At 44.1% G+C, this 12,035-nt stretch overlaps 1 protein-coding gene across 3 annotated transcripts; it reads left to right on the top strand.

The window, feature by feature from the left end:
- Positions 1–809: 809 nt before the first annotated feature.
- On the top strand, positions 810–10,835 carry CTHRC1 (collagen triple helix repeat containing 1). 3 transcript variants are annotated; one of them, XM_083517019.1, is made up of 4 exons: positions 810–1,012; positions 8,054–8,275; positions 8,733–8,949; positions 10,416–10,835. In XM_083517019.1, exons 1-4 carry the CDS (start codon positions 1,004–1,006, stop codon positions 10,556–10,558), a joined length of 591 nt encoding a protein of 196 aa, XP_083373145.1. In that variant the 5' UTR covers positions 810–1,003; the 3' UTR covers positions 10,559–10,835. The 3 variants fall into 3 exon arrangements, with proteins under 3 accessions (XP_083373145.1, XP_083373147.1, XP_083373146.1); XM_083517021.1 differs by lacking the exon at positions 810–1,012 and adding an exon at positions 1,709–1,730; XM_083517020.1 differs by lacking the exon at positions 810–1,012 and adding an exon at positions 4,749–5,428.
- The last annotated feature ends 1,200 nt before the right edge of the window (positions 10,836–12,035 follow it).

Here is a 12,035-nt window from a genome sequence, read left to right as displayed (position 1 = left end):
AAAATTTAAAGCCCTACTTTTATGCCACTTTTTGCAGAGAACATATTCCACTTCAACCCTGATAAATTTTAATTCCCTTTCCTACACTGCTTTGAGAACTCTGTGCAGTCACACAAGTTCTGCAAGCTCAGAACCTGTATGACTGCACATACGTAGAGCAACATGCTGCGGTAGCATTTTGGCAAGCAGCCTGCCCCCTAGGGCATGACTCCCACCTTCCCAGTCAGAACACATTTCATTGCTGCCCCAGCAATTTTAATTGCCATTTTCTGCACTATTCCCCATGTGGCATAATCAGAACTTGACAAAGTACCCCAAATGAACATTTGTATACTGATAAAACTGCATTAGGATTCTTGGCACCCAAAGTGCACTGAACTTCATAATACTGAATTTGCTTTATTCATTGGTGTAAGATGCTGTATTCAACAAGCTTTCCATAATGATAGTGCTATGCAAAGTTTAAACCAGCAAAATACCACCAGTAAACCATGGGTTGTATCCCAGTGAATCAATGGGTTCAGGGAACGACTTGTGCGAATGCAAATGAATTTCTATTACCTCCCCCACCCACTGCCCCCAAATCTGCTCTGGGTTTCCCCTCAACCTCTCCCCTCCCCAAGCAGATTTGTGGGCATTGCGGCAGAGTGAGGGGGAAGAAAGAAGGGAAGTTTGGTTGCACTCACAGAAGTTCTTCTGTGCACATAGTGATTTTGTTGGCTACAGCCCCATGTTTGTTGGTATTTCAAGTCTGTGTAAACATCTTCTGGTAAGAGAAATAATTATAATGTTTCTTCTTTGCAGCACCTCTTTAAAATATAACCGTAGCCACCAGCAAAGAGCAGGAGGCAGCAGAGTTAGTTGGTTGTGCTTCTGTTTGAAATGTTGTGACCTGTTTCAAAGCAAAGTGCAGGGCCCCCATTTCCCCCTCCACCCAGACTCTTTCAGCCTGCGGTATGAAGTTTCATCCAGACTTTCCTTCCAATTCAGCTGCTTCAGCAGAATGAGAGAGGTAAGCTTAGCTTTCTGCAAAACACTGAAAGTGAAGCGGCCAAATGGGATGCAGCATAAGATTTCTCTTTGAAGTCTGACCACCCACTCTCACTGGAGCATCTCATTAAAATGCCACATCACAGGGAAACTGAGCATCCATCAGCTGCCACTGGGTGCTGTGCTCAGTGGTGCTTTGAAGAAGCTCGGCTGCTTTTTGTTTGAGCAAAACTCTTGCCAGTATTCACATGCAAAACCCCACGAAAGAAAAGTGAGAATTTGGCATCAAATGCAACATGGCTTACAGGAGCTTTATGGTGTGAAATCCTCCTATTGCATTTTTATTTCTCTTCACTATGATTCTGTTCCTGTTTTCTTACTCTTTTTGAAATGCAAGAAAGCTGGGTACTCATAAGAATCTTTCATCTTATTAATCTGAATCTTTTTGGGTGAGGGTAATTCTGTACATAACAAGATTTCTGATCTGCACTTAACACTGTTTGAGCTTTATTAATTTGATATACCCATGGAAGAGGAGAGAGCAACATTTTTCTTCTTCTTGCCTAAGTCAATATAGAAATGTAAAGGAACCGAACATCCAGCATTTATTCAAACATTGACATACTGATGCATGTCTGTTCTCCACAGCTGGGCTTCTTAGAACTAATAACTTGCTGGAGGTTGAAGCTGAAAAGAAGCTGATCTGGCCTATAACAGTACTATATGTGTGGGAAATCACTGTAAGTAAGGTTGGAGCCTGTATGTGTACAGTTCAAATCATAATTCCTAAAAAGAGACTATAGCATAGTATAATATACTAAATAGGTGAGGACAGAAAATGTTCTGTTGGCCAATTCACACTGTGTTTTTTAAGAAGCCTCTGTTAAAAAGATACAAAGAAAATACAGAATTCTAGCTGATCTCCCACCTCAGCTGTTGTGTGATTTTATGGTAACTGGATAACAGTGATGTGCACCTTGAATCGTTTGGAGGAAGACTTCTAATATCCTATTGAATCCTAATATCATACTGAATTGTAATTAGGCCCATTTATAATGTAATGACGAACCATGGTTTACATGCTATGGGAACTCATTCTGGGTATGACAGATTTACCCAGATTAATGTTCAAAATTGCAATTCAAAATTGTATTTTTTAATTTGTTTAGCTGAGTGCCCCACTGTTCAGATGGGAAAACTGAATATCAACATTTTAATGGAAAATAATACAAATAATCAATACAGACGTCCTTGGAGTCAGGAACAAAGCTTCTTAAGATACACACAGAGATGAATCACAGCCTACCTTTCTTTATACAAATGTTTATATGTATATACATATGTGTGTTCCACTACAGTCTTTGGTAAAACAGTTTCCATAGATTGAAGCTGCAGGGCATTTCCCTTGTAAGTCATGCACTATGCATTTATGTGCATAGGGTTTAAATATTTCCAGATGGATTGTGTCAGTGGCTTTAATGGCAAGTGGGCAGGTCCCAGCAAGCCTTCTCAGTAACAAAGATAAATGTGTACAGTGAAGTTCAGCTTCCTGGCAAGCAATTAAATGCCTTGTCTCTGACTCAGAACCACGGGCATTTGCCAGCAATTAACTGGAGTAATGCCAGAGAGCTCACAAATTACTATATATATATATATATATGCTTTCGTAGATTTTCACGGGTACAGGAATGCAGGTTTTGGTGTCTTCGGGTGTCTTCCCGTGTAAGAGTTGGGGTGTCTAGGCGACGTTTCGACGAGGTCTCACTCGTCATCTTCAGGCTGGTGCTTTCGGCTTCTTGTTACTGGAATAACAGTATTTCGGCTTCTTTTCGGCTTCTTGTTCCAGTAACAAGAAGCCGAAAGCACCAGCCTGAAGATGACGAGTGAGACCTCGTCGAAACGTCGCCTAGACACCCCAACTCTTACACGGGAAGACACCCGAAGACACCAAAAGTTCCAGTAACAAGAAGCCGAAAGCACCAGCCTGAAGATGACGAGTGAGACCTCGTCGAAACGTCGCCTAGACACCCCAACTCTTACACGGGAAGACACCCGAAGACACCAAAACCTGCATATATATATATATATATATATATATATATATATATATATATATGCCATTTTAACAATTGTAACAAAAAGTAGGAGTGTGTGGGGATTGCCATCAAAGCAGTGATAAAGAGTCGTAGAATCTACAACCCCCAAAGTGGCCAAGTTACTTCATTATTTGGTCAGTGTTCCTAACTCAGTGCTGGTTTCCTAACTAGGCTATAGGTGGTGATTCAGAGCAGGGCTGGTTTTGGCTGCAGTTAGTTGTGCGGGGAATGGAACTGTATTTTGGCTACCTCTTTGGTCCACATCCGTATCTAAATACTGTAGAAGAAAATAATTGTCAGAAATAATTGCCATTAGATATTGTTGTAGCTTTGTGTCTTAAAATAGCTGCAGAGGAACTGTAACCTTCCAATGGAAAAGAGAAATATTCAAATAACTCCAGCGTGATGCCTCCAACTGTGGATGTAGTACATGACACGTAACCATTCAATGAATTTGTCCAACCCTCATTTTAAGCCATCCAAGTTGGTCCCCATCACTACATCTTGTGGGAGTGAGTTCCGTTGTTTAACTGTATGTTATATGAAGAAGTACTTTTTTGTCTGGCAATTGTTTCTTCCTGCTCAAACTATGATTTTGCCCTTTGCCAGTTGTGCTGATTTTGACTTTTGTACGGTGGAAACCATCTTATTATTGAAGACGCAAATGCCAATGGACAAGTAAGGAGACACTTAAAATATATCAGTGTGGCTGCATAAGGAGCTTACAGATGAGCTGAGATATAAGAAGAGAATGCACAAGAAAGGGGAAATCATGATGGAAGAGTATAGATGAGTAGTCAACAGCTCAGTGGAGAAGGTCAGGAGGGCCAAAGCTTGGATAAACTCACGACTTGCAAAAGAATAATTTTAAAGTTTATTTTCGGCTGTGTTTGAGGCAAGAGGAACAATAAGCAAATAGTAGGTCTCTTGCGTGGAGAAGACTGAGAAATGCTGTTGGGTGACAGAAAAGGGGGAACTTTTCAACACTTACTTTGCCTGTTTCACCCAGAAGGAAAGCAGTGCCCAACCTGGTGATTACAGAATAAATGGAAGGAGGGAGCTGCAGCCCAATGTCTACTCTTCACAACATCCAGATCAGGGATTTCGTTTGCAACAACTTTTAACACTGCATCATCACTCTGTGCAGCCACCAACAAAACCGTGCAACCGCGAGGCAATGCGTTGTATGTGAGTATTTATTTGTTGTTGTTGTTTAGTCGTTTAGTTGTGTCCGACTCTTTGTGACTCCATGGACCAGAGCACACCAGGCACATCTGTCTTCCACTGCCTCCTGCAGTTTGGTCAAACGCATGCTGGTAGCTTCGAGAACACTGTCCAACCATCTTGTCCTCTGTCTTCCCCTTCTCCTTGTACTCTCAATCTTTCCGAACATCAGGGTCTTTTCCAGGGAGTCTTCTCTTCTCATGAGGTGGCCAAAGTATTGGAGCCTCAGCTTCACGATCTGTCCTTCCAGTGAGCACTCAGGGCTGATTTCCTTAAGAATGGATAGGTTTAATCTTCTTGCACTCCATGGGACTCTCAAGAGTCTCTTCCAGCACCATAATTCAATGGAGAAACCAAAACATTCCACCCCCCTTTGTAATGGTTATGTGTAATGGTTATCTGCAAAGGGGGATATCAGCAGGCAACTCTCTCCTTCGTGCTAAGGAAGCCTGCGTGAGCCGTGCTCCTCTCGCGCATCCCGCAAAGCATCTGGAAATGCAAGACCTCTCTCTCTCCGCAGGCGGATTTCGGACAAAGAAGCGGCCGCGTTTTCCTAGCCTGGCTTTCATCCAAGCAGACGGCTCTGGGGCGAGGAGGAGGACCTGGCGGCGGGGCAGTCGAGCCGGGCGCCCCCCAGCGGCCATTCTCTGCCAGAGCCGGGAAAGCGGCGCCGCTGTCGAGGGGCGCAGAAGTTGGCTTCGCCCCTCGACTGTGCGGCGCGCTCCCTCCACCCCACCTCCCCTTTTCCTGCCTCCGTCCGCACGTGGCTGGGGGGGGGAGACCCCCTGCCTTCTCCGCCCACCCCTCTCCCTCTCCCCCTCCGCTTAGCCGGGCGGACGCTGCTGCTGCGCATTCCTGGCCGCCCCCCCCGGGGAGGGAGCCGAGGCACTGAAAGGCTCGCTTATGCGCAGCGCAGACACTGCCCGATTCATCCGCGCCTCGCCTCGCCTCTGCCTCCCGCTCGCTCCGCCAGCGCCATGAAGCTCCTGCCGCCTTCTCTGGTCGCCTTCGCGGCGCTGCTGCTGCTGGGGGTGCTGTCGGCGAGCCCCCCGGCCGGCCTGGCCGAGACCCCCAAAGGCAAGCAGAAGGCGCTTCGCCAGAGGGAGGTGGTGGACGTGGTGAGTGCGCCGCGAGGGCGCCGCGATCCCCGGAGGGCTGCGCAGGGTCTCGGGCTGGGGTGGGTCGTGGGTGGCATGGAGGCAAGCAGCAATCCCGAGAGGGCGCGCGCATTGCATGGGATGGGGGCAGAGGCGTATCTTAGGCTCCCTTGCACCCTGGCCAACCAGCTGGGCGCTCTGCCATTCCAAGCCAGAGTGGAGAGGCACCATTTTGGCGCCTCTCTGGGACCAAGGGTGTCAACTTGGATAAAATATGGAGGGGGGCAGATAAGCCCCGCCCCACATAATTGATCACAAGATGCGTCTCACACACACATCATTTGAATGGCCTTGTCCATCAACTTGGGGGGGGGGCTAGAAGTTGGCTCCTATGCCTGGGCCGGCACCCTGGGGGGCGCAACCTTTCCAACGCGTAGGTACACCCCTCATGGAGACCTCCTGCTTAGCCCTCTTCTTGGCATGCCACTTCCCGTCTTACTCATTTATATCCCACCATAAGAAGCAGCAGCCTGGCTGGGACCCCTGACTGTTAAGTCCAGTCGCAGACGACTCTGGGGTTGCGGCGCTCATCTCGCTTTATTGGCCGAGGGAGCTGGCGTTTGTCCGCAGACAGCTTCCGGGTCATGTGGCCAGCAGGACTAAGCCGCTTCTGGCGAACCAGAGCAGCGCACAGAAACACCATTTACTTTCCTACCTATCCTACTTATCTACTTGCACTTGATGTGCTTTCAAACTGCTAGGTTGGCAGGAGCAGGGACCGAGCAACGGGAGCTCACCCCATTGCAGGGATTCGAACTGCCGAAGTTCTGATCGGCAAGTCCTAGGCTCTGTGGTTTAGACCACAGCGCCACCCGCGTCTTGGCGTGCCACTTCCCGTCTTCCTCATTTATATCCCACCATAAGAAGCTGCAGCCTGGCTAGATCAGGCTAAAATAGCCCAGCATCCTATTCCCCCGGTGGCCAGGCAGACGCTGATGGGGGGAGTCCAGGAGCACAGGGGACTGCAGTGTGATCTCCTCCAAAGAACTCAAGGTGGCCTACTTGGTTCTACCTTGCATCCTTCAGGTCACCCTCACAACAACCCTGCGAGGTAGGTTAGGTGGCTGACTGGCTCCAGGTCACTCAGTAAGCTTCTTGGCTGACTGGGGATTTGAGCCCTGATCTCCCAGGTCCTGGAAGATGGGTCTGACCTCTGCACCATGCTGGCAACAAAGGATGTGTAAGAAGATACGAATAAGCCAAGCCCCCAATGTTTTCGAGCTGCTGAATAGCATTAAGAAAACAAACCTGACAGACACAATACTGGAAAAGGAGAGGATGTGGGGAGGGAACAAATGAAGGAGCATTATTATCAAACACAGCTGGGCGGAAGATGCAGTCCGCATTCAGAATTCTACTAGTTTCTGAAAACTTGCAAAGATCCTTCTGAATGTTGAATGGCTCTAAAGCCACATTTAGATATGATGGTGCGCAATTAGAATAATTTACTAGTGCATGTGTTCCGTTTCTAATTTAAACTGGGTTGCCTGGGCGTCACATCCAAAAGCGCACAAGGCTTAATGTTGCTGACATTAAGCAATTCTGGGTTTGGTAAGAAAATAACAAATAGTGTGCAAGGGAGGCACAATCTAGCAGGGGCCCTACTGCAACAGGATGCTAATGTTGCATACATAATGTGATGCCAGGTTCAAGCAATACTATGCAGATAAATCCTTATTGTTTACCTGGCATCATGTTTAAATAAAGCTTGACTGATGGAAATTAATCTTAAAGTCTGTAGATGGGGTGGAATGGGAGCTTTGCTGTGCTCATTGTTACAACTTGAGATCTCAAGGGCTGTGTACCTAAACATGCAGATGTTTATTCCTCATCCAGTGTGCTTCCACCTCTCATGTGGGAAGCGGTGTACACCTGATGCGATCTAGCCTGGTGTTTCTTATTAAATGCTGCATTTTGAAGCATTTCCCCCCAAACCAGCTTTGGCCTACCTGTGTGTTAAACCGGCAATGCATACAGCCTTTCTCTCTGCTAACGTAAAACCCACAGCTGCCTGCAGGGTTGCAAAAGAGACAGCTGTGTAATCTGCTGTGGTGGGACATTATGGCTGCAGAGGATGAGTAATCTGACTGATCTCCTCCGCTCTTTGTTATTACTCACAGAGCATGAATATTTAGGGAAATGGTTAGTGGGTTTCTTAAAACATTCTTCCTCACTCAAGCCATTCATTGCCACGTTGGACACGGAAGCAGAGCTGGCCTTGGTAGGCTGTGGCTGTACTCACCACATTTCTTTAAGTAATATGTCCATTGGGGAAAGCAATGCCTGGTTTATGTGTGTGTATGAGAGACAAGGCAGGGGAGAAAAACGGTTCCTTTGCAACAACAAAATGTAATAACCAGTGTGGTTATTGGTTTACTGTTTCAAGCTCAAACAAGTAGTAGATAGGTAGCCGTGTTGGTCTGTGTATCTGAAGAAGTGTGCATGCACACGAAAGCTCATACCAAGAACTAACTTAGTTGGTCTTTAAGGTGCTACTGGAAGGAATTTTTTTATTTTAATTTAAGCTCAAACAACTATGTATATATAACTATGTGTCTATAAAATGGGAATAATTTTGATTTTCAGTATAATGGGATGTGTTTGCAAGGACCTAATGGTGTTCCTGGAAGAGACGGAAACCCTGGTGTCAGTGGAATTCCTGGAACACCTGGGATCCCGGGTCGAGATGGACTAAAAGGAGAAAAAGGAGAATGCATGAGAGAAAGCTTTGAGGAGTCTTGGACACCCAACTACAAACAATGTTCATGGAGTGCTCTGAACTATGGCATAGACCTTGGAAAAATTGCAGTAAGCAAGTACCATTGCATTTATAATGTATATTATAGCAACAGAGGTGGGTGAGGGCACAAAGATGTGGTGATAATTATTTTCCTTCTCGCTTTGGCTTCCTTATTCCTAGCAGCTAGGGCCTACTGCAGTCAACAATCAGATGTCCACTTAAGGAGGACCACTGAGGCATCTCAAATGATTGATGAAAGATACTGTAAGCAAGCTCTGGTATTAGGATTTAAATATAAAAATCTAGAGCAGAGGACGCAGACGATTGCTGGAGAAGGGATGCTATTTGGCTAACTCTATAAGAAATAACCAGGAGTCCATTGCACTTTAAAGACTAACCAAATTATTATGGCATAAGCTTTTTTGAGGCAGCTGTCCCTTTAAGGTAGTAACTGTTTCTTTTTAAATGACAAGTCAATAAATAATCAACCACTTAAACACACAACTTTTTCTTCTTTTGTAATAGGAGTGCACATTCACAAAGATGCGCAGCAACAGTGCTTTAAGAGTCCTCTTCAGTGGATCACTTAGACTCAAATGCAGAAACGCTTGTTGCCAGAGATGGTATTTTACATTTAATGGAGCTGAATGCTCTGGGCCACTTCCCATCGAAGCTATAATTTATTTAGATCAAGGAAGTCCAGAATTAAATTCCACCATTAACATACACCGCACTTCTTCAGGTACGTATCAAGATAATTTTGTGAGACCAACAAGAATTTCACTGTAAAAATTCTGGGCACATGTGAGATGCAGATTGCATTACTTGTCTGGTTCCCTGTAGCAAATAAACACAATAATAAGGTAACAGGTACATCAGAGTTTTCCTTTCTGGTGATAAAGAACTAAGGTTTAGGATCAGACAAATGAGAATCAAACCTCCTCCAGGCTTAGACCAGCTTAGAAGCTAGAAAGTATAGAGATATAAACACTGGCCTGTGACCGCTCCATTTGGAGAACAGCCTTTACCAAAGGTGCCATGCGCTTTGAAGACACTCAAACTCAGGACAAAAGGAAGAAATGTCATAAGAGGAAGGCACGCTTGGCAAACCCTAACCATGCTCAGTTACGGCCCAGAAACCTATGTCCCCACTGTGGAAGGATGTGTGGATCCAAAATTGGCCTCCACAATCATTTATGAACTCACTGTTAAAACTGTGTTTATGGAAGACAAACTTACTTGTCTATGAGTGATCGCCAAAGAAGAAAGTACAGAGATATAAATGCAGCTACTAGAGCCCAACTCTAGACACCACCTGGTAGCGCTGCATCTGGAAGGAAGGGAGACAGAGAGTAAAAGCCATTAATGTTGCCCCACAGCAAACTGCTAGTGATGGCTGATCCATTCAGCTTCTTCCCTGAATTGTAGGATGCTATAGCAGAAAAGCATTTGTTCCAGAATGCAAAGGTCAGAAACTAACCCAATTATTCTCCTTTAAATTTGCTCAGACACACAGAGTATGAGTAGACAATTGAACATTGTTAAAGTTTCCATTAAAATGAGAGCACCTCACAGAATATTGATTTTGTTTACTGACGGCTATCATTAGTTGATGGAAATGTTGTTTTTAACAAACAAAACCAAAACCTGAGCACAGGGCTGTTTCTTCCCAAGTCGCAATGAATGGTTCTCTTTTTTTATGTCTATAATACAAATTTTGTTAAGAATAACGTGAAATAATACAAACAAATAATGGGTATTGGTCACCAGATACAAAGCAAAATATAGTCACGATGTGTATAAGGCAGAAAATAACAGCATGTTAAGTAAAATAACCAAGCAAAAAAGATTTATGAGTTATGAGGGGTCTTGATTCCTCCTGGTGACCGTTAATAAAAGAAATAAACATGAACTACAGTAATCAGCATCAAAAGTGTCTCTTTTTAAAGAGGCCAGTCCTTTGGAACTTCCTGCCTATTAGTTGTACTGTTGCAAACATCCACTAAAACTTTTTATTATTTTTGTGCAATTCTGTGTGGACATACAAGGCTAGTCCTACACAGAGTAGAACCACTGAAAATAATGAACATGGTTATTTTTTGAAAGTAACAGAGGGATGATGGGAGGTGAATGAAACAGTGCCTGGTGGGCACAGGTTCAATCCCTCTATTTTGGGCGAAACCACTATGCTTTTTGTCTTTCATACAGTGGAAGGGCTTTGTGAAGGGATCAGCGCTGGCCTGGTGGATATTGCTGTTTGGGTTGGTACTTGTTCCGATTACCCACCTGGAGATGCTTCCACTGGATGGAACTCAGTCTCTCGCATCATTATAGAAGAACTGCCAAAATAGAGCTCTCTCAAAGATTCTCTCCCCCCTTGGACCACTTATATTTCATACCTTACATATTAACTCCATGCTTTAAATCTATAGTTTTCTATGTATCAAAGTACTTGACTATAACGCACAAGCTTGTTCTACAGAAAGTATCTGTAACCAATGGATTTCTTTTTTAAAAAAGTATAGTTTATGGGTTTCTACACTTTCTGGATTTATGTACTACTTTTGTACAATTTGTAGGCAATTCTTACATTTGTTAATAAAGACAATCTTTTAGAAGTAGCCAAATGAATTTTAATTTTTGCTATCAAACAGAATTTGCTCAAGCCTACACCTACTACCACAAATCAGTGCAGTTTTAATTAAAATCTCACCAGCTTTACATTGAAAGGAGTGTGGGTGAAAAACCACTTGTAATGTTAATATAGTTGAATTCTGATTGCGTTCTAGAAAATAGCTACTTCAGGCTCAGGGGCTCTGACGAGCATGTGCACACTCTTCCTTTTTCAAGGCAGGGCAAGGCCACAGGTTCATTCCATTCTGTATGCAAAACTTCCACCTGCAGTGTAATGAATGGCAATGATTCACACAGCTCAGCCCGTGCAAGCTGGAAAAATACATGGAACTTTTGCTCTAAGCGAAATGGAAGGTCAAGCTGAGTTAGCAGCACCAATAAATCTCACAAATACATGTCACCCTCTCAAAGAACTAGCTTTAATATCAAAGGCATTGCAGGTGAGTTCAGGTGAGACTTTGCAAGTACAGCATCTTCATAGATTGTTCTATATGACATGCTCAGGAAGCAATGTGGAATATGCATGCAAGATAACTACATACTATCCTCATTTGCCAAGTATCCTTAGGCATTGAAAATGGGTTTTCTGGACACATTTTTAATCAACCCATGTCTAATTTGTTGGGGTTCAAGTAAATTATGTATAACTCGTATTAAAGAATGAAACTAAAGAACCTACAAGGAAATTCATACACAAGGCTTTCAGAATTTCTCTTGCCCTTTTGTTCCAACTTAAACATTAAATAAAACTACAAAAATAAGCTGAATGTATACCATGTAGCATTTTCCTCGCGTGCGGGGCCTTTCTGCCATTTGGGGATACCTACTTTCATATTTTTTATGTATGACAACTTTCCATAGTTAAAACCATGCTGTATCTCCTCACTTTTCAGACAAGCATGGTCTCCTCATGAGACTCGCATCAATTTAAAAAATGAGAGGCCCAGACATGAGTTTTACAAATCAAAAAGGCAATATGCAAAATGAAGGTAAGTAGGAGAATATAGAGGATTAGTTATTCAGGGTGATAATGGAACAGTGAAGCAACAGTTGGCATGTGTATCCAGCTGAGGCCAGGCTAATCTTCCATTTTGCTTGATTAGGTATACTGGTGGCTTATGTTCCTTGGGCCAATGACTGGGGCCACAGCACCCTTTCCCATTGCTTCTGTACTCTCAAGGCAACCAGCAGCTG

This window comes from Podarcis liolepis, assembly GCF_965112155.1.
Source record: "Podarcis liolepis genome assembly, chromosome: 8".
In the NCBI taxonomy this organism is placed as follows: domain Eukaryota; kingdom Metazoa; phylum Chordata; class Lepidosauria; order Squamata; family Lacertidae; genus Podarcis; species Podarcis liolepis.
The sequence above is the reverse complement of the archived record's forward strand: the minus strand, read 5'-3'. Positions and strand labels throughout refer to the sequence as shown.